At 39.8% G+C, this 22,785-nt stretch overlaps 2 protein-coding genes across 5 annotated transcripts in view; both read right to left on the bottom strand.

The window, feature by feature from the left end:
- kcnip4a (potassium voltage-gated channel interacting protein 4a) overlaps nucleotides 1-5,242 on the bottom strand; it is a 112,520-nt gene extending 107,278 nt beyond the window's left edge. Inside the window, exon 1 of the mRNA XM_017036278.2 lies at nucleotides 399-5,242. Within this exon, the coding sequence (XP_016891767.1) occupies nucleotides 399-459 (61 nt within the window). The 5' untranslated portion in view covers nucleotides 460-5,242. The remainder of the gene's footprint in view (nucleotides 1-398) is intronic.
- Nucleotides 5,243-5,391: 149 nt separating this feature from the next.
- The window catches only part of adgra3 (adhesion G protein-coupled receptor A3), a 114,774-nt gene continuing 97,380 nt past the window's right edge, over nucleotides 5,392-22,785 (bottom strand). For 3 of the 4 annotated variants that reach the window (XM_025062996.1, XM_008326493.3, XM_025062989.1), the window contains 17 exons: nucleotides 19,876-19,947; nucleotides 13,955-14,026; nucleotides 13,778-13,849; nucleotides 13,300-13,460; nucleotides 12,688-12,901; nucleotides 12,408-12,572; nucleotides 11,689-11,890; nucleotides 11,433-11,582; nucleotides 10,681-10,839; nucleotides 10,417-10,584; nucleotides 9,995-10,202; nucleotides 9,608-9,816; nucleotides 9,197-9,321; nucleotides 8,978-9,101; nucleotides 8,254-8,399; nucleotides 7,790-7,885; nucleotides 5,392-7,171 (listed from right to left, as the gene is read on the bottom strand). In XM_025062996.1, the coding sequence (XP_024918764.1) occupies nucleotides 5,728-7,171; nucleotides 7,790-7,885; nucleotides 8,254-8,399; nucleotides 8,978-9,101; nucleotides 9,197-9,321; nucleotides 9,608-9,816; nucleotides 9,995-10,202; nucleotides 10,417-10,584; nucleotides 10,681-10,839; nucleotides 11,433-11,582; nucleotides 11,689-11,890; nucleotides 12,408-12,572; nucleotides 12,688-12,901; nucleotides 13,300-13,460; nucleotides 13,778-13,849; nucleotides 13,955-14,026; nucleotides 19,876-19,947 (3,787 nt within the window). In that variant the 3' untranslated portion in view covers nucleotides 5,392-5,727. Of the gene's footprint in view, nucleotides 7,172-7,789; nucleotides 7,886-8,253; nucleotides 8,400-8,977; nucleotides 9,102-9,196; nucleotides 9,322-9,607; nucleotides 9,817-9,994; nucleotides 10,203-10,416; nucleotides 10,585-10,680; nucleotides 10,840-11,432; nucleotides 11,583-11,688; nucleotides 11,891-12,407; nucleotides 12,573-12,687; nucleotides 12,902-12,986; nucleotides 13,251-13,299; nucleotides 13,461-13,777; nucleotides 13,850-13,954; nucleotides 14,027-19,875; nucleotides 19,948-22,785 lie in introns of those variants that run through there. The other variant, XM_025062999.1, reaches the window with a different exon arrangement.

Below are 22,785 nucleotides of genomic sequence, written 5' to 3' on the forward strand. Positions count from 1 at the left end.
AATAGTTTTTGGAATATATATAAAGTGGATATTTTCAAAGTACTTATTTAGTCCATATTTTTGTACGCACAAAACAAGTATTTTCTTTTTCCATAAATAAGCAAAACATAAAAATAACGACAGTGATAACACATCAATTGTTTGCAGCTTCATATAGCTAAAAGTAGTACATGTCAGTGTGAACACTTCAAAGTTCGATGTTTTCTACGCATCAATTACAAGACGAATTTAAGAGCACTCCTACTACCACAAAAAAAAATATTTATTTTTTGTAACAAAAAGCGAATCAATGTTAAATTGAAGCTTTCATGCACGGACGTGCATTTGCCATGCAATTCAACTGACTCATTAAACAGTGAGCTTAAGAAACGTGCAGCAGTTCACAGCATGTTTCCTACCAGGTGATGAGGCAACAGCGTCCACCCGGGCAGAGATAGTCTCCAGGCGCTTTTCGGCCATCGTGATGTCCGTCAGTGGGTTTCAACCTCTGGAGCTCGTTAAACACAGACCGGTGCACGACTAGTACCAGTTACTGCTCATTCAGTGCCACTAAGTTCGGCAATGAGAGTCACTGAGTTCCAGAGACAGAGGAGGAGGAGGAGGGATGGGAAACGGGGAGAGGGTGGGGCTGTTGTTGATTGGGAACACGCTATTGGTTGATGATGTTCAGTGACGTTTGATCCACGTGAGTACTTGCAATTACCAGATGTCCCAAACAATGTAAATTATGTAAACAGAAGTCACCATATGATATGATAAACGATACATTCTCAGTCACCTGCCTCTGAGTAAAATACACTGATTTTCACTCGTTCACATCATTCGTTCTTACCATATATGGTCACTTCTGCAGACATTTTATTTACTTTATTTAATTACTCAGGATTTACCAGCACTCTCTTTATGATCTAATAAGTCCTGATCTAGCTATTGGGCACCAACGCTTTAGGGTGTTTCTAAATGTTACGAAGAAGTTTAGGAAAATGTTGTGATTTTAAACCATAACAACACTCATTTTAATATTTACTGTTTAACATTCCATAGGTCTTTTCATTTTTTTCCTTATCTAGCTAACTAGCTTCTTAATATCATTCCTTATAGAGGATAAGCAAAGGTTCATATAAATAAATAAAGCAGAAACATATTTAATAAAAAAAAAACTATTGCATAGACTATTGTATAACACAGACCCTGGACTGTTATTCCATTCTGCAGACGAAAATGTCAGAAGAGCTCTAAATGGCTACTTGGGAATATTTCCTAGCAGCCACGTTTTCCAAAATGTGTCAAAATCCTTCCCATTAAATGAGAGCAGACATGACAGTGTGGTGATCACATTCTTTTTTCATACAACGTGGTCCAATAATGGTCTGTGTGCCTCATAACTGCACACTGTGCACACAGACTGTCTAAGCTCATAACTGTAGCATTTGCATCCACTGACATTATGGCATTTCTATTACAATACAGTCGTCTGGCTCTGAGTTGGTCTACCTCAGTGTGTGGTTTGGGGATCTTACAGAGTGTTTTCATCATTGCCACTAACAGCCGAAAGTAAGAAGAGTCGGAAACACTTCAGGATGCTGCCTGACATAGCGAGAGAGAAAACAAAACACTCTCTTCTCTGATGCTGCTGCTCATCTCTTTCACACAATTACATTGCAATATAATATTACATTCACGGCCCTCTGTCTGCTCTCCCCGGTTTTTTCTTACATCCACATGCAGTGAAGGCCTCATTTGAAGCCTAGTAGTGCTTCAAAAATGAGACAAATACGCTTTAATGGACCAGTTGAAGTTTCTGAGATGTGTGTGTCTGTCTCCATGTGTGACTTTGTGTGTGTGTCCACGTCTGTCACTGTGAGCACTGACTGATGCTGTTTTTGAGGTCCCTATAAATAGCACAGCACCTGGACAGAGCAAAGAAGCCAGGATGGGATCAGACAGACTGGCACAGGTAGATGGATGGCAATGTTGGGACATTAATGAGAGCAGAGGTCCACCAACACATGGGGATGAGCACTCTGGGTAACTCAATTTCATCATTATATGGCTGTGTGTGTTCGGGTGAAGTTGAAATGCTGCTCTGAGAAGTTAAAATTACAGAAAAAGTTTCAGGGAGAAAGTGAGTAGCAAAACATCTATGTAGGTCAGCTGTGATCTTAGGGTTAAATCTTAAAATATATTTTAGATCATCAACTAAGGATGTTTTTCTGCTCTGATCTTTGATGAGGCCCAGACTTAATTTATTCGTGGTTGGAGAGTTAGCTTGTTCAACTGTGTTTTATTTGAAAGAAACTCTTAATAAACGCCTAATAAAATGCCCAATAATGCAGAGAAATAAAACAGAATTAAGGAAAAAGAACAAGGGACGTCACTTGTCTGAGTTGGTCTTTGAAAGGTCGGTCAAATCTTAACTTATAGTCCAAGGAGGCAGTTTGACTGAAGCACAGTCGACATAAGAGACACGCAGAGAAAATGGCTAAAGATAAACAGACTATTTGTGATTCAACATACTATAAAATCAGACTATAAAATCATAAATAGATAATGATAATATAAATAAATGAATCCAACAATGTCAAACAAAACTTAAAAAAAGAGTTAGAAACCATGCCTATTCTGTCTTATTTTTCCAAAATGAATGACATGTGAACACCGCCCTGGTCAAAAATGATTAATATCAACATAGATGTATAGTCTGTTTAGAAACACATGTAAATATACGTGTCCTGAAGCATGTCCTGATCTTAGCCCTTAAACTAATAATTGAAGAAATATCCTTCTCCTTTTAATAAGTATGTGTATTGTTTTCAAAAATGTAAATTCAAAATGTTTTTTGTAAATTCTCAGTATCAGATCAACCACCACACAGTCCAGACTTTGATGATGACTATAAACTCTCTCTGCTAATTATTTTTAACTGACATACATCAAATCTGAAAGTCCTTGTGGTCAACGTGGTCCAGAGAAAAATCCTCTTTGGTTTTAACGGACAACCAAGTCAAATGACTTCACCGTGTAGAAAACATCAATCTTTTTTCCAATGTCAGGAAACCACAACAGAGCCAGGTGCTTCCTCCAGGCTTCACAGACAGTGACTGGAAAATGTAAACAGCACATCATTTATCTGATGTCAGTCTTTCCTTAAGTTTCCAGGTGTGAGAAATAATCCTCTAAAAGTCTGCTCAGAGGATATTAGGGACTGTCATGTTATCAACAAGCAGTGTTTTTGGGTGTTGGAATGATTCATTATTTCCCAGATGTGTGATCTAATTGAGAGGGATTTTAAAAATGTCTTGAATTGTTTTATATTAATTCATTATCGATTCGCAACCAAGGTGTCCCTGTAATCTGACAGCAGAGATTATTATCAGTTTATATGCCTGGACAAGATTCTTCCAGTCACACAGCCTCCTCCGATTGTCATTCCTGCCTCACCAACAGTCTGAGATGAACTTTATAACAGATGGCACAGCTAAAGAACCTTGGCCATTATTTGAAGATCACTCTTTCATGCCTCCGGGGAATCAAGAGTGGCTGCCACTAATCAGGGCGTAACTGCTCTCTACATAATTCAAAAGTCTTATTAGAATTTGTCACATCCAAGATGGCCTGGCAATATGTCTTTGCCTGAGTGAAATATGTGTTTTATTAATACGCCATTAATGAGAAATATTGCTGTTGGCGCGCTGCTGTCTGCTGCTACATGGGTTACAGTGGGATGATCGGGAAGCAGCACTTAATGGTAATTTAAAGTGTGCATCAAATTGGAAAGATGACATAAGACTCATTAATAAATCAAATTCAAATTCGAAGCATTATCAGTACGTGTTTTAATTGATTCAAACTCCAAGTCTTTGAGTATGCAAAGACTTGGATTGTAGTATTTAGAGACATCTAGTGGTGAATTTGGGTTCAAATAGCATCTCCTCAGTGACTAAAATGTAATTAATGGCAGAAATTGAAACTGCAACCGCTGAAAATAACTGCATATTAACTTAAGTTTATTAGCAATTATTTTTTATTATTAACATACATTTTTTACTGAATTTTAACACATGGCTAGAATGATGTGCACTTTAATCGTATTTAATCATAATTAATAGCCATTAATCCACATATGTGATTTTTTCATTTGACAGCCCTCTGAAGTAATGAAAAATTAAGAAAGTTTGCCTATTTTGGATTCATGTAAGAATATCATGATCAGACATAGTTTCAAATACTGGGAGCTGGGGGGCCAAAAATCTTCAAAGTTGTAATGGGATTTATGTGCATAACCAAATAAGTTACCTGCAAATTCATTTGGTCAATAACCACATCTTTTAGTGTACCTTCAAACTTACAATTGGTTAATATGGTAATATATTAACAATTTCTTTACCATCTTAACAAATGTTATGATCTGGTTTCAATTTTTTCATAGTTTCCTCTCAAAATGTTGGGTTAAAAATATTAGAATTTGCATTTACTATAGTAGAAAGAAAGAATAAAGCCTTATTTCTTAACTTTACATACTCTTCGCGTAGATTCGGTTTTTGAATGTGGTTTCTACATCTTTTTCAAGTATTGTTTCTCTGTTCTGTTTTTAGCAGTTCTATTTTTACTGTAAAATCATTTCAGTCTACCCTTTGAGACAAGAACAGGAGCTGAGATGACAGGGGTGGAAAAAAGAGAGCAGGATGTACTGTGAAATGTAATTGAAAACAGTAAATATGCTTTTATTTTATGCTAATCCGACTTTCTATTTTTGCCTTTGCAGAAGCCATCAAAAGCTCCGAGGTTTGTCTACTTTGTATCTTCCTGGATGAAAATTACCTCTTGTAAGCCAAAGAGGATAGAATGTATTACTGAGTCTTTAATTAGAGTAAATGTTCCTTTAAATAACAATCTGCAGTGTCTGGTCAGTAGTGATATCTTACAATCTGATGTGTCTGCAGCTGTTGACAGAACCAGGAGTCTCTCACTTTGCATCATGTATCACTACTCCATCCCTGTAGTACTTTTCTGTCATTACATCCACATCGTCTTCTTAATAAAACGGCCCATTCTTCTCGAGCTGCCTTTTCTCTGCCCCTGTAAGTCAGCTGTCAATCACGAGCCAGGCATCAAAATTGGCAGCAGCCCACAATGTACAGTGAGCACTGGCAGCAGGTAGGCAGACTACACCTCAATAGCCCAAAGCCATGGGCAGCTGCAATTAAAGTGCTCCTCCAGTGCCGGGATGGGAAGTCAAGGCCACTGGAGGGTCAGTGAAAAATCCCAATTACATGCTTGTCTTACAGTGTGTTGTCAGTAAGGATGGTTTTCTGAAAACAGCTCTGGCTCAGCTCCTCCAAGAGCTGCTGAGAGCCAAATAAGAAGACTGCAGGTGTTATCACAAGAATGTCAGGACTTTTGTTTTATTCTTGTCACGACCAACTAAATAATAAAAAAAAAAGAGTCCAGAGAGTATGAAGAAGGCCACAGTTCAGACCATGCACTTTCATTGGAGGAACTCACATTTGTAATGAAAGAGTTTGATTAAAATTTACAAAAATAGATAATTTACAAAAAGTTATCTACAAACGCTGATCAGTGGCAAAAATGTAAATATGTGGCTAGTGTTTTTTTCTCAATAATTTTTTTAAAGCAGTCTTCTAAAATGTACAGTTTAGAAACTAGAGTCAGAACATTTCACAGTTTGAAGTGGTGAGTGCGTCAGTCTTTCAGTGGAAACATTTGCTACACAGTAGTTTCATGTTTCCACAAACCAGTTTTAATAATGGCTGTCGTCTCTGTGTTTATTAAAGGCACAGTCTGACTGTTCTCTTTGAGTGTGCCGTTTGGTGTGATCAGGTTGAGCCCATATGACTTCGGGAGGTTTTCTAATTCCGTGCTGCTGGGGCGCTTTGCGGGTCCAGAGTCCTTACTGGAACATGACCCAGCAAGAGTTGCGGCCCGATCACTCTCAATGGTCACCACTGTCCCGTTCCCCAGTGCGCTGGTGCTTCCTTTATCAGAGTATCGTGACCGACGTGGCAGGCTGGCACTGTCGCTGCTGTCCTGCTGCAGCTGGCTTTGATGACGCTCCCTGTACGCCATATAGGCCGCCCGTCGACTGTTGCGTGCTGCAACATCATAATAATGATGGCGCCTGTTGGAAGAGCTCTGCACGCTGCCTTCCACGCTGGTCGGCACGTCGTAGGCATACTCCCGCAGTACAGTCAGACGGCTGGCCCTGTGCGATCTGGCTCTGTTTTTGTGGTGCCTGCCTATGTGTCCGTTTGGGGCGGTTGAGTGAGCGTTGACGTTGTTCATGGGACGGAACTGCACCTCCAACGGTGCTACATGCATTTTAATTTCATTGTCTACCGAGTGCTCAGTGAGGCTGTTGTCCAAAATTGCGGCACCGTTGGCCGACACAGGTGCTGAGGCCGGCTTACACTGGGCCGCCTCAGCATGTAGATTGGTCAGCTTGCTGCCGTGGGTGGAGTTACGCATGCTTGGGCCGCTCTTATTGGTGTAAGAAGAGTCTGCGCTGCTGTGTCCGCATTTCGTTGACTCTCCATCTGCCTTATTAACAAACCCTGCAGTGGATGCCAACGCCACATCTGGCTGAGACAAAAGGACGTCCTCCTGTGCAAAGTAGGCTCGTCTCCCAGAGCAACAGGTCTGGGACCAATAGCGCCTCATATCCTGTCTGTTCACGCAGTGGTGTGCAACCATGAAGGCCCCAAGAGCCAACGCAGCAACACCAAACAAGCAGGTAAACGCCAAGTCGTAGGGATGGTCCTGTGACACAGCCATGGCACCAAACACCCAGAGGGCTGCATAAAGCCCTAATGCCCCTGCAGCGCCCATGAGTTGGGCAGAAAAAGTGTGCTCATTCTCCAGGGAGGATAGTGGCACGGTGTGGGGAGCAGACATCACAGAGGACGCTGCCTCGTGAGGGTGAAGCTGAAGGGTTGGTGGATGGCAGTGGCCGCGGGAGCCATCTGGTTCGGCATCGGTCATGGCTGAAGCCAAATGCTGCTGCTCTTCGGTCATCTCCTTCAGCTCGTAACGCCTCTCTGGGTGGCGCCGCAGCTGGAGCAGGATGCTCAGGAAGTACATGCAGTTAACAAAGATGATGAATCCTACTGGGCCATAGAACGCCCCAATGCTGGGCTCCCATGCCATCCAACAACTAGAAAAAGTAAAGAAAGCAAATGGTAAAATATGATGCAGAGTCACATTGAATTTTAGGCTCATTCAAATTGTGACTGTTAAAACAATGGCTAATCACCTCATCAAAGTTTTTCTCTTTCATCATTTACTTCACAGAGTCTTGGAGAGAAAATGTGCTTCTAACTGTCCCGTTATATTTATTATTTATATTATAACAGGCTGAAATTGTCTTGCTTGCAAAAATTAATTAAACTCCAGACACACGTCCAGATTTCTCAATTAGTCAGCCACATTGCACACTCTAAACAGCTGCCACCACAGAGAGGGATATTTTTCACACTGGCAGCCGCTGATTGTTGCTCAGATGCACATGCCATTAATAGGACTGTTTAATCAGAACTTGAGGGAATAAATTTATCCCAGTCTGATAAAAATAGCCATTATTTACTAAAATGACACAGTCGATACCACAGCTTTTCTCTTCTCCTGAGGACAGTGTAAAAGATCGCTGGGGATTTAAATGCTTCCTCATTAAGCAACACTGTCTCGTTAAAATGACATGCTATTTCCATTGCTTCATTACTATGAGGAATGGGTATTTTAGCAGCTTCCTATAATTTATACAGGGATTTCTTACTATGGTGCACTGGTGCGACTTCCGTAGTTTTTGATGTTTGCTGCTGCAGTGATCCCACAGACAATGATGGGTATCCCTCCGCCAATTAAATAGAACCTTTAGGAAAAAAGCAAAAAATATGTATTTGTGAGTATAGAGTGGACCGAATAGGCCTCAACAGTGACATCGTGTGGCTGTTTTGCGATAACAACTCTTCTCTATAATTATAGTATACAGAGTATAACAAGATTAAAAACAACACATAAAAAACAGAAAATCAAAATTAAATTTGTTCCGAAAATGTACAAAGGCTAAGATCCTTTTTGAGCTTGTTTTTTTTTTAATTAACTGCACAGACACAAGGTTAGTTACTATGAAGCTACAACATGTATTTCTGAAGACAAACGTTTTTGGTTTAGTAGGAAATTATACATTTACTGTATCAACAGACCGAAGGTGTAAACTCAAGGATGTTGATGCCATACCTCAGCATGGGCCGTGGTGGTGGCGGTGGCTCATCCAGCTCTTCATATCGCTTGGTCTTTCGAGTCAGCTGTTTATAGATGTTGCGTGCAGTCACACCTACCCACAGAGCCGTAGCCAGAGTAGAGTAGTGCAGCAGGATACCCACCTGAAAGACATTAATTACATTACACTGTTATCTGTTTGTCAAAGTCGGAGTACTGAAAATGAGAATGTACTGTGTGAGCTTATTTGTTGAGTTTTTTAATGCCCTTTTCACTTAGTTTTTCTTTATAAAATATTAAAATATAAGTGCTTTCAAAAATAACTTTCTTAACTTTCATAAAGTAATTGTGAAATAAATCACATGAACAATTCTAATAAGTTTTATTGCTTGGACACAATGACATGCACTGTAAATACACGTGTTGTTATTTACACAAACTGGAGAAAGAGCTTTTCTCTCACCAAAGAACCAAAGAGTGTTAAATACCATCTCAATGCCTAGCTTGTGTTTGCTGAATTTTTAACTTCTGGTCAGACACCCAGCTTAGGGTAGATCACTAGATTACTTTAGATTTTTCTGTACATATCATAAACAAAGAGATATTTACTCATTCCATGGTAACTTTTTTGAGAATTTTCCTGCTTTAAATTTTCAAAACATGTTAATTGTGGCCATTGCAGTTGAAGGATGACAGAAAAACACAGCAGAATTTTGAAGGTGGGCAGGTGGTGTGTACTCACTGCTTGGCAGACGCTGGCGTAGTGCGTCTGATTGATGCCACCTACAAAGACGCCGCAGGTGAGGGAGACGTGGAAGCAGAGGTTGACTAACATGTGCCAAAACTTGCGGCTCACGCGCACAGACCTGAAAAACAACAAATATAGAAGATGGCTGTATGGCACGTTTTCTACATATACATATTTGAAGATTATCACTTATAAAATGAATTCAACTCTTACCTATGATGGACAATGTAACTTATAATGATAGTGAGCAGACAGAGGAGCAGTATGATACTAGTGGCATAGATGACGGGATGCAGAGGCTGGATACCGGGAGTAAAATACTCCACATTACTGAGATCCTGCAATGAAATATAAGTTATGCATTATCAACTTATTTTATAGTTACAGTTTATAATGCACCACTATGCTGTGTATACAGTATATACATAATGTATATATATGTGTTCATATATATGAGAACTGATTAGAACTAATCACTATCTAATCACTAAACTGAAGTTCTTGACATCACTGACATGACTATTGTCAAATGAAAAAATTAAAACTGCATGAAATGAGCATGTTTGCTTTGTCAAAGTTCATCCGTTCCAACAGGTCATGGGTTCAGTTCAGGTTAATTCCTACCATAAGCAATCCGTAGTTTCCCAGTGAACTGCAGGATATGGTGGTGACATTGTCATGGTGGGTCAAGATGCGACAGCCCTCACTTTGCCATCCTCCCTGTCCGCCCCCCAGGCTGAAGTTCCACGAGGCAGACACAGGATCAGAGCCACGGGCAAACCGCCGCAAGGTGATGTTGATAGGGGTCCTCAGGACATGTAGGGATATGCCGTCTGAGACAGATGGAATCACCAAAACAGATACTCAGAGTCATTTCATGTTTTTTTTAAAATGTTTTCACCTAATGTGCTATTTTTATGAATTCACATCAGGATTAGCAGCAGGATTAGATATTGTCCTTTGGTTTTTATCCCATTGGTCAAATACATAGTTTGTCAATTTATCACTCACCAATCTTGGCCATGATGACTGGGGTAGCCACACTTTTTCTTTTCAACCCATCTGCCAACTGGGAGGAGTTGATGGTGGAGGGAAAGAATTTGCCATTACGAAAGGCCAGTAGGTGAAGCTTATAGACCGGGTCCTCCGCCTGCCCAGCAGGTGTCGCCTGAGTAAACAGAGACTGAGGAAGCTGCAGGGAAGCCTCCACAACTGTACTCTGTTGATAAAAAGAAGAAAAAAACAACATTCTGAGTAATGAGGAATACAATATTATGCATGTAGTACTAACTTACCTTATAACAGTACAATTTGTACAAAAAAGAACTTGAATAAGGTATTGGACCTGTTATCGACACCAGTATTGGCATTAGTGAAATCTATAATTCAGTCTATAATTCTGACAACAGTAAACATCTCTGACGAGAGCTGACCTTGTATAGGATGCTGGAGATTGAGCTGGTGGTGTTGCACTTGAATGTGAGCTGCCTGTCCTGGTTAGGTGTCCGTTCTGGGCTGAGCCGCTGAAACAACATGCAGCTCATACCATTCCACTCGTTTGCTCTGACACTGTGGGCCTCCAGTGCTATGTTGGGGGATGTCTGGAAGGACAACACAGAGTTATCATTCATATCATTAACATCATCTGCATGAGAAATGTCCTGGAGAAACATGACCACGCTGTTGATATGACTAACCAGGGAGAAGGCCTGTGCTGATGCCAGGCGGTACACGGCGATCTTTTGAAGGCAGGCAACAATGCGAGAGCATGCCATGGCCTCACGCTGAGCCATCCACAGAACCCTCTCATCAGCCAGCATTAGGTTGCTGGCCATGCTGACCATCACCTCCCCAAGCTGAGATTAAAACGAAGTGGCATGTGAATATAAAAATACAAGAAACTATGATGGACTATAACAAAAAAGGCAAAACAGCAATTAATTCAAACTTAGACTTTGGCAGGTTCTGAATCTTACATGCTAAGTGAAGGAAACAAAAGAAATGTGGTTGCATTCAGTCGGCATCTTGTTTGTATCACACAGCTTTAAACACATGCTTGAGGGAGGTACTTGACCTGAGTCTAGCAGTAAAGTGACTATTGAAAACACATTTCAAGCACAGTGCTGCCCGAGTAACCTTTAAGAACTTGCCGGCGGCAGTTACAATGTGCTAGTCTCTCCATAACTTTGAAAATGTTGTAACATTTAAATTTATTGGCCACTAGCTGTGCCGGAAGTCATGCAAACAAATCCTTTCCTATTAAACGACATGACAACAAACAGCTGTTGAGCATTAATCTGTTTGTCCTTGATCTAGGGTAATGCAGCAAACCGATGAATCACACTCCAGCATGAGTGCAGGCTTGTAAAAATGTTTTGACAAATGTTGTGACTTCAGTCTGTTTGTTGTTTGTGGGTTTAGTGAGGGAATAATCAACCGCAGCACTCACATCCTTAAACTTCTCAACGAACTTGCCAAACTTCTCAATCATCTCGGCAACAATAATAATGTCCATCTTGTCTGAGAAGTTGGCTGCGTCAATGGTGTAAACCAACAGGCGTTGGGCTCGGTGAACCACATTACTCTCATTCAGAGGCATCTAGCAAATAAATAGAAAAGAAAGCATTCACTATCAGACACTGATTTGTGACTCTTTTACATTTAGAAAAAATTAGAGAGGAAAACTGAACCGAGGAAACACAAACCTGGTTAATTAAATAAAGGAATCTAGTGACATCTTTCTGGAACTCGCAGTGAGAGTAGTCCTCCTCTGCCCAAAGACCCTCACGGTCACAGTAGCGCCATGCCCGCTGTTCTTCAACTGAGCTGCCTGAGTAGGTACCTGCACTTGTTGGAAGCCTGTTGCAGGGAAGATATGCCTTGATTCCTGCCAAGGTACGAGGCCACCTAAAAAAAAACAAAGACTGAATTTTACTGGGTTGGGTACTAAATCCCATCCTTTGTATCTCGTCATGGCCCTATCTATTTCTTTTCCAAAATAACTAAGAGAATGGACTCATTTTTTTGTTTCACCAGAAGAGGGGGCCAAAGTGTTTGCTATTTTTGGTGCTTCAAGATTTAATAGATTCCTATTATCACTATTAAAAACAAAGAAAAACATATTTTAACAGGTCTTTAGACATACAGCATGACTATATGTGACTATCTGTGTAAAAATAGGGCAAAGACAGCTATAGAAAAACTTAATGTTGGAAGTTCAATAAAAGGGGCTATCTACAGTGTGGACTGTTGCATACAGTAGTTTCAAGATGTAACCTCCTGTGTTATTAGGAGATGAATTAGGTTTAGATTTAATTTAGTTTAATTTTTTAATGAAGTATTAATTAAGTCTATATTTAAGATTTAAGATTATTAGAAAACACATTTAATGAGATTGGCTTCTTCTTTTAACATGCAACAATACCTGAACTCTCCTTTGTTGTTAGAAATTCGTTCAGGAGCACAGTACTTGGCAGAACTCTCTAGAACCACAATATGGACTGTCCTGGTTGTGTTGCCCCTGCTAGTCCAAATCCGACATTCCCAATTTCCAGTGAAACCAGGCTGAATGTTTGAGATGGTCAATGCACTAAGAAAAAAGATTGGAAAAATTGTCCCATCACTCATCAGTCTGAAGGTGAATTTGACCTCATATTTATGGCAAAAATCACAAGGTGAATTAAAATGAATGTTGTCGTATGTACCTAGCAATCAAAGAGCAGTTTTGCACCATGCGCTTCTCAATGAAAATACCCTGGGCAGCGTCAGGCTTGACCATACGGCCGTTCTGGAACCACAGCACCTGCATGTCCTCTGCCACAAAGGAAGCCTGACACTGGAACGGCAGACTATCACCCTGGAAAACCACCTGCCGCTGGGATGGAGTGAGCTGGAAGGAGGGCAGCTCAAGCGGAGCATCTATGGAGATTAGCCACAGGGTCATGTTGGTCATTTGTTGGATACATTTATTGGAAATTTTCAACTTTGTGAAGTGCTCTTTCACATCTTCCAGGCCAATGACTTGTAGATACGGTGGCTTTCAAAGTTTCTCGCTGTAGTGAGTGTCAGACCGATGACCCATGAATACAAACAAAGTGGCCTCACTTGTATCACTGCACAAGACCAAATAAATATTATATTATCCGTGCAAATTAATTAAACACTATTCTTAATAATTTTGTTTATGGAATAGAAGAATACATTTAACCAAGTCACTGCAAAATTAAATTGTGTTACAGTTTTTTTTAAATATTATTTACCATATTATATATTATTTTTTCTGAGCAAAGGAAGTTTATAAGCATTGTTGGACTTACCACAGGTAAGAATCTCTGGTTTGAACAAAGTAATCAGTTGACCCTGAAGAGACTGAGGAAAGGAGCACTTGGTGTTCTTGACTGCGATGTTCCTCTCTTTGATCCAGCGTAGCAACCATGCAAGGTTGCAATCACACAGAAGATAGGGAGTCTGGAACTCCCTGTAGATGGACAAGAACACACAGACACAAACATGAACACACAAAAAGAGACAGTTTGACATCCATGCAAGGTTTCTTTTGTATGATAACTAACCGTAATTTGCAGATTTCTACACAATTTCCACCATAAACACATGCATATATAGACACAAACACACACAAACATTTTTTTAAGTCTAACCAGCCTTTGCGAAAACAGTTCTGTCCCGTTTTGGCTGGAATTATACCTGGTCTAATAAGATTATCTGTATTTAAGATTGCACACACAGACACAAATACAGACAGACAGCAACAAACGGACTTGTTATTACACTTACAGCGACTTCAGAGACACCAAGCTGTCAAAGATTCCTGGAGTCAGAGATGAGAAAATGTTCCCTGAAAGGTTTCTAAAAGAAATAGAAAACCCACAAACATACCATAAAGCAGTGTTTTTTAAGCTACAGATATTTGGGATAAAAATGTTTGAATGCATTAGAAAATAATTTACTCACAGTCGAACCAGACTGCTGAGGCCCTTGAATATGTCAATGTTCAAGCAACCGATGCTGTTGTTGGACAAGTCTCTGAAAATACAAAGATAACAGCATGTGGTTTAGCTTGGCTAGATTAAAATATGACAATAATTCCTAAAACAGTTTTAGTAGGATTAAAAAACTGCACTGAAATGAAAACACAAAATTTAGTGTCACCACTAGTGGAGTATAGCACTTTTTAAGCCAGTGTTACTAGTTGAGGCAAAGAGTCACTTTGTCAGAGACACTCTGCTAACAGGTTTTCACCATCCAGGGTGATTTTGAATCATGAGTGTGTGTAGGTGATTCTCTGGGGCTACCTTCACATTAAAGGAAGAGCAACACTCTGGGAGGTGATAAATCACTCTGTGTTATTGTCATACAAGTCAGAAGTATGTTTGACCTCTAGATGCAAGATGAAAGCTTGTTTCACAGCGAAAGTGTAAAGCAGTCACTAAAACAGTGTAAAGCAGTCACTAAAAATGCATTAGAGGAAGTTAGCATTTGGAGTGAATTTTTCTCCCATTCTTTAATTAACAAAAAGAGAGCAGAACAGAGTGAAACAGTCAGCAGGGTGAAAACTGGAAACACAAAATTGACATACGCCAGCAACATAAAGTTGTATCAAACATCCAGCAAAGCACTACAGAGCAACATTCACAATGAACTGGAGTCCTGTTTCTGAAAACAAAGCGAGAACCGACAAGTCAAATATTCTCTTATCGTTTGATCTCTGTTTTGGTCCAGGCAGACTTCAGAGAGGAACTCCAAGTGCCAAATGCTCCACCAGATAGTCTGCAAGCAGCCCTGCCAGCTATCAGGTGTGTGACAGATCATGAGTGGGTTTACATTTAAGCCTCATCTAATGAACATCAACTAAAAAGGGAGAGAGTAATTCAAAGCAAAAGACGCTTCACAAGAGTAACACACAAAGAAAAGAAAAGTTAAAATGACTGCAACAGTCTATGAGCAGGCAACTAATAAGCAGACATGTGATCCTGGAAATATTGCTTAATTGGTGCAGCTTAAATTTTCCCCCAAGCTCGGGCTTATATCAGATTACAAAACGTGTTTATAATCACTCCCAGCAGCTGAGTTCAAGTAAAAGCACTTTTGACAGTCGTTGTTACAAACATCCTTTTGTGGATGATCCAGTTATTGAAATGGTCCAAGTGGACAGGAAACAAGAGCCTGGAAGAGACCCACCTTTACCTCCAGGCTTAAAGCAACAGCTAAACTGTGTCCTGTGGTCCCTGAGGAATGGAAGGTGATGGAAAGTGTTACTAGGAAAATGCCTGTGTGGCATATGCTAGCATCCAAGTATTTGTGTAATTATTGGTGTTAGTCCTCGGCTGGGGAATATACAGTACGAGGTTATTAGTTCCACTTGGAAGACAGCGGAAGAGAAAAAAAAACACCTTTAGCAGACTTGCCAATTCTGTGCAAGTATTGTGTAATGGGGGGAAAGTAGGGAGGGAGAAAATACTTTCATCTCACTTTATCTGTGGGATTCAAATACTTAGGTTAGAACAACAGCCTGGAACAAGAAGAAATGTAAAATAAGACTGAATAAATACCATGCTAATTCATATTCTGTAAGATTTAACAAGCGCAGTTAAGCCAACGACAGAAGTATTTGGATAAAAGAAGACGTGACTAATACAGCATATACTAACAACTAGCCACACTAAACAGTGGCCAATGTTGGCCACTAGTCTAAAATATCCAAACTATTTTGTAGAATTTGTATTTCATTCATTTTAAAAAATGTGCTAAACTCTCTTAAACTTAAACTAATCTTGAAACTTAACAGGGCTTTTAAAGAATTCACTTAAGTTGTTTGAATATGGATTTGAGATAGGGTTTATCAATTAAGAAAAGTCAGCTACCTTTTGGTGACACCCTCACAAATGGAGTTTTTGGAGTATGGAGTTTTACTGCTTCTGACTCCCTACTGTCTTTTCTTTATTCTACTACCAGAAACACACTGTTGCTGTGATTGGTTCTCAGTTTACAGGTCCCGCCTTCTGGACCACAAAGCTTTGATTGGCTCTTGCTCTCAACAAGTCCTGTTTACAGGTTAATGTTGGTTCCCCAGTAAAGCAGTGAGCACACCTGCCTCGGCGGCAGGGAGCAGAGAGTCCTGGGTTGTCTGTTGCAGCAGATCTGCTGTTACAGGAGATTTTTCGCAACTATGGGATCAATAAAGTTCAAAATATTATTATTATTAAAAACGTGGGCTTCGCCCTTGACATATTTGTCTTTTTTTAATGAGTTGATTAGTTTATTAGAAGGGTATTTGATCCAAAACTACATGTGAACACAAGTGAATCTGCATATAATTCATGCCAATACCTGACTCTTGAGCTAGTCTACTAATACTTTCTTAATTTAATTTAATTTAATGTTTTCTACTTCTTTTATCACAATTGAAAGAAGCAAAAATCTTGTGATCAAAAGTACAATCAACAGTTTGGCCAATACCTGAAGTGACTCGTCGATCCTTTACTTTGTACAGTATTTATGTTCCATACACTTCATGTCAACTGGGGCCTTTTATCCACAGGCATGTGAAAAGTAAACTGAAAAGAGTTCCACCTCTTTCCAGTGCTTAGGTTGTTATGAAGGATCGGAGGCACAGGAGCAAAAATAGAACGATGTGCTTAGCCGTGAGTATGAACCATTCAGCTGTTGGTGGAGCAAATAGGGTCAGAGCCTGTGGAATCCATAGGGTTCAAGATTTAAAAGAAACCTGTTCTGTTTCAAATGAGAGCAATCGAGGCTGCAGCTTAGATTACACCAAACTGACTACACAAAGAGGCGACTTTTATAAATTCATATAGACTTTTTTGTGTACTGATCCAGACTTAAAGTTAGAATTCCAATAACTAATTTACTGTATTGCACTCTTTTATTAGAGGCAGCCAAGCTGGGAAAGCAGTAGTACACTCTTCTTGGGCCCTGAAAGACAGCTCTAAAAATAGACCACAAAATCTTCCTGATGAGGATGTAATGGTATCACCAGAGTTAACCAATTCAGCAAGTCTTACAGTTTTTGATTTTTGCAATAACAAGTGTCATTTGATAATATTAGACCCCGAAATACGGGTATGTCTAGTCAGCAAGCGAGTGAAGATGCAGAAAATAGAAAACTTTAAAAACATTAATTTAAACGTAATGATCTGAGTTATAGCTGGGTTTGGAGGGATCACAACTTTCTGCCTGTTTTTTTTTCAGTTTACCCTGTCTATAGCAAGTCTTTTTGATAATATTCAAATCTCTACTGTGGAAATCTGATCAAAAAGGTGGCAGAGATGCGAAAAAAGCAGTGCCGTGACTAAAACCTAAAGGAGTCAACAGAGAGCAATGTCAGTAGGGACAGCAATTTGAACACTTTGAGACACATCAGTATTTAGTTTTTGGGGGGGTCTGTGTTGAAATGAGACCTTTCAAAACCTTTTGAAAGATTATATTATAACAAACAATGACATTGCACCAGACCACTAAATGACTCATTTAATCTGGCATTACAAGGCACCCAACATATGTACAGTAGCTTAGGGACCCAATTATAGTTATATTACAGTGATACCTCGGGTCACGAACGTCATTATTCACAAACAAATCGGACTCAAACACTATTTTCAAACACATTCATTTCACAAACACTGGTTTGGTTCTAAAACACACACACACACACACACACTACTCACCGCAGCGTGTGGGACACGTGACTCACAAAACACCACATGAGACGCCCAGCCACTCACCCAGCAGCATACCAGTTCTCGTGCATCTAGTGTCTGCACACCAAGTGGTTAGAGTAACTCTAACATTGTTTGTCATTGATGACATATCCACAGAGTTGCCCGAGGTTATTATGGAATGGGACTCTCCCTCGAAGGAGAGGCCTTCGAGGGAGTAATCTTCCTCCTCCCCCTCTCCACCTCCTCCATCCACTTGTGCCAGCCATTATCAACCACAAAGGTAAACTGTGTACTGCAAAATTAATTTTATTTTGGTATTTGAGGAGGTTTCTTCTATAATTACTGCTATATTTCTTTCTTTCTTGTATTATTTCCACACATGTAGCCATAAAATAATTTAAAAAAAGTTTCTAGGCCAAAGAACGGATTAACCGGAGTTATATTAATTACAATGAGGAAAAATTGATTTGGTTTACAAAGTTTTCTGGTCAAGAACAGAGTCAAACAATGAAATAAGGTCGTGACCTGAGGTATCACTGTACTTTGGGTGCTTTGTGTGTATAACACGCTAAATTGATTGTCATGGTGCAAGAAATTTGAATTATAAACCTGCACTTAACCTCTAGCAGGTCATGTTCTTCTGGAACGTTAATTTGAAAGCTCTTTAACTCTTTTAACAAGACTAGCCTTCTCTTTAAAGAGAGTGCTGCCACTGCGCTGTGACAACACACATAAGATAAAAGGTCCTTCAAATACTATGTCATGAAGGAGAAGATAGCCACTTAGCCTAGACAGAGAAAGACCCTAATGTAGCAGAGCATGGATGAGAATTAAACCAGACACCACGACGTTAAGCTAGTGAAAGGAACAAAGAAAAAGCTATAGATGGACATGTAGAAGATCAATGAGATGACTGTGCCATAGAAAGGGTAGAAGAAAATCTCTTTACATAATCTCGTCAAGTTTGATAAAGGGAACAACAAGGCTGGATGTGTTGCAGCTTGTGCCAACCCCTGATGTAGGGCTTACATGCTTACATTACCGGGGTTTATAATACCCCATCATCTCTTACTGGCCTTCATCATTCTGTTCTCCCCCCTTTTCACAGTTGATTCGGCAACCACTCTTTGGAATAAGCTTAGTGGTGGGGCCAATTAAACTTTGGTTACTCTTAAGGCGAAACCAGAACCTGTTTAATGAAACAAAGTTGTTTAATGAAATTAAGCATTTGTCTCAGAAAACAACGCTATGTCCGCAGCCTTAACACAAACTGCTCTTGATGATTTTTACTATGTCGAGGACATACTAGCAAGCATGGATCTATCTGAGTGTAGCATGAATATGCATTGAAGAGGAGGGGGAGGAAAATTAGGCCAGGTTGAAGCCAAGAAGCTGACTGCCTTCCTGTCTCCTTCTCACTGCTCCACAGCAGCTGCCAAGCTCAAGTTTGTGTTGGCAGCAACTGGATGCTGCTGGATTATTCCAATTCATGCTGTGCTCCTGCTCTCTCCCATGCATACGCAGTCACATACAGAGAGGGGAGAACGCACATCTATGCACTAAAGCACATGGTCTCTGACCTCCCACACTCACATGCCACATAGTGTTCCAGATGGACTTCAGTTTGATGTATTTTCTGCAAATCAAACTGATCCTTACATGATATTCCTAGATGCCAAACACACACCTAGAGGTTTACATATCACCCTACTCACACTGTTTCAGTGGAGTGTGTGAAAGTATATAAGGCCTCATAGTGTCTGCAGTAGTCTCTGGCATAAGCCCAGACAAAACAAGGCAGTAGAAATAGACTTGAACTTGACCATGATCTTTTTTGGACAAGGAATACACTGTGGACCTGTTAGGTCACATGTTTCTCATGCCATAGACCAGTGGACCTCAAACACTGGGCTGGGAATTAGAAATGGGGCTGTGGATCATTTGGTAATGTGTTATATCTTTTTTTATATTTACAATAATCAGCGTGGTATTTTAAAATAACAATCACTTCTATCCACAACTATAGACTATATGCAATAAAAAAATTTACTGAAATCAGACAGTTGAGCAGTGAACAAATATTATAAAAAAACAAAAACACTACGGCTGCACCACACTGCTTTTTGGCTGCACATACAGTGAAAAATAGAACACATGTACATGAATAAACAGAAAGAAATGTTAGCTACTCACAGTCTTTTTAACGCTGGCAATCCAAGAAATGCACCTGGTTCTATGTGGCTGATGAGGTTACTCCTAAGGTCACTGTGAAGGCAGAATATAAGAATTATTAATCAGTTGATTCAGAAAAACAATGTAAGCCTGTAATGAAAATAGGTAATATTAAATTAAACTTTTAAAACCTAATTTTGCAGCTAAAGCTTCATTTCTTTCAGGCTTTTTAATGTAGAAGACACTGACAAAGAAAAAGTAGAAAATGTATAATTTATAGACTACATGTTGTGTCTATATTGCTGTGCTGATCATGCTTAATTACAGATAGGACATTTGAAATTAAAGTGAGGTTGTGTCTGAATTCACAGGTATGACTGACATGGCTTGTCCACAGAAAATAACCCTGACATCCACCAACCCATCATTAGCTGTCGTCACCAGTCACTTGAAACAGCTATCAGGCACGTAACTTCACAAACCCACAGATGCACATCCCTTGAGGTTCAAAGGCTTGCGGTCGCTGAATTCCTGCAGTGCTCACCTGTGCTGGCACTGTCTCGTCCCTCATTACAGTGAGGGATCTGGAGGCTTTATAGTTGCCACCTGAACCCACACAAAGGGCCTCTGGCTAACGCTGACCGTTTGATGTCAGGAGGCTGTCATCTGGATGTGGGCAGGTAGTCACAGATAAATCATAAACAAAAAGATGACTGCTCATGATGTAAGCTAGTAGACTTGACTCCTCTGTGAAAAAGCAGTGAAAGAAAAATGACAAAGCTAGATTTATTTGGATACACCCTCATTTGGGAGAGTCAGTCTGGGAATGGTTAGAGTGTAGAGGAATATGTATATTTAAAAAAAGCTTCCTCATTTTATGATCTGCTGAATGTTCTACTGTAAACAAAGCAAAAGACAAAGTCTAGACATCAGCAGTGTCTAGTTTGGAGGGACCAGATAAATGACTCAAGACTCCTACTCCATGATAACTAACTGGTCAGGCAAGCAAGCCAAAAAGCTATCTTTGCCTCACACTAAACAGTGAAACACTGCATGTTGTTTTGCTGATTTAAGTGACTTTTTAAAAAATATTAGGTTAAAATTAAATGTAAGTGTCATTTATATAAAAAAATGTACATATGATCTCTAAAGTCACTTTATTACATCGGTCCCCAGACTTCTGCATTTTCCTTCTTCTGTACATCTGCATACATCCATGCATTCACAGCTATTGCTTCAAAACTCCAATTAACCTTGACAAACACTGTTGAGTAGAAAATAAGAATTCAGAGACAGCTGGTCAACTCTTAAACAACCACAACCGCTGGGCAAATACCAATCTGTTAGCAGTGAAAAACACTGGGGTTCCCTCAGTTGAAATTGTTGCCTCTTCATCATCAAGCCTTTTCCACAAGAATCCTTAAACTGGCACCACAGTGAAAAGTGGTTTTGCAGCTGCTGCCATTTTTGTGGAAAAATGCACTGCCTTTTCCAAAAGGTTTTGTTCCACATATAAAACATATGGTATGGAGTAACATTCAATTTAAACACTTCTCTTCCCAGGTTTGGGATCATACGTCATGGCTCCTTGAGGGAAAAACATGTACGTAAAAAAAAAAAAATAGTCTTGACTTTTAGTTGAGCTAAAAACACATATAAAATGTGTGGCATCCAGCACTGCTTTTTATGCAACCTGGAAAAGTCATTATAATGCTTTTAACCTGATGTTTACTTTAGTAAACTTTCTCCCTTAGGTTCTTTCATCTCCGGCCATTTAGTCTGAATTTGTCTCCAACTTTTCATTCTAAAATTTACATTCCATTAAATGTTATAAAACATATAATAAACATGACTGGGAAGAAGATAAGAGTCTTTTGCAACTTTTTGAAATATGTACTTGCTTATGAATTATTCCATCTGCGAATTGGCAACAATCAAATCTTTATGCAATGCTGTGCACCCTAACTGTTGTTCATGCTTGTCTTCGCTACACAGCAGTGGATTTGGAAGTGCATTAACTTGTGATGGAGGCCTAAGCTTAGCTCCTGTTTCTATGAGGAGAGTAATAATAGGAATTTGGTGTGGCTCGTTTCCAAGCGGGGACACCTTTGGCCCTGACAAAACACAGTGGCCTCCACAGTTACTTTGCAATTTCACACAGAGTTTCAGAAAGGTGTAATCGATTCTCTACCCCTTTTCTGGCAGCCTCAGTCAGCCTTATGTGTCAGTCTTTGTGAATGCATTCTGCTCATCCAAATGAGTTTCTTTATGGAAGGGCTTAAGGTGTAGAGTCCAGACACATTGAAACAGCATTGAGCAGTTTGAGGGTTTTTTTTGTCCTATTACTTCACAGTGAGGGAGATTTTTTTTTTTTGAGTGTGGGGGGCTAAACGTGGGAGGGAGGCCATAGAAACATTTCAGGGCGGGAAAGGTTTCAGCATGCAAAGAGTGTGCCTGTGTGAATTGTGCTATAGACACCTCTGGCTTTAGTTCAGCCTCATTACAATGACAAAAGCAAGCAGAGCCATCAAGCAAGTTTGCTTTATTGGTTGAGGTTTGAGTTGAAGTGGCATGGGGCCTGTGGAGGTACAATGAAAGCTACTTTCGGAGGGAACATAATAAAAAAAAAACTTTTTTATTTTATTTTAACTGTGATTGATGCAATGATAGCAGATTTTTCAACCAAACCGACTGTCCATTGGTAGACCAAAGCACACATGTGCCTCTGAGACTTAATTAGCAAAATGGGATCAAAGTCATGTTTTAGGCACATTCAGCTCACCGCCGTTTGAGCTCACATGAGATTTTCTGTTGAATCAATAAACAATCTACATTTATAATGCATTAATCACCACAGATGTTAACTCTCAAAGGCATCAAGAAGATGCCTGGTTACAAATAGCAATCAGTTGTTTCCATGGTAAAAGAAAT

The sequence above is a fragment of the Cynoglossus semilaevis genome, chromosome 1 (assembly GCF_000523025.1).
Source record: "Cynoglossus semilaevis isolate Cse_v1.0 chromosome 1, Cse_v1.0, whole genome shotgun sequence".
Taxonomy (NCBI): Eukaryota; Metazoa; Chordata; class Actinopteri; order Pleuronectiformes; family Cynoglossidae; genus Cynoglossus; species Cynoglossus semilaevis.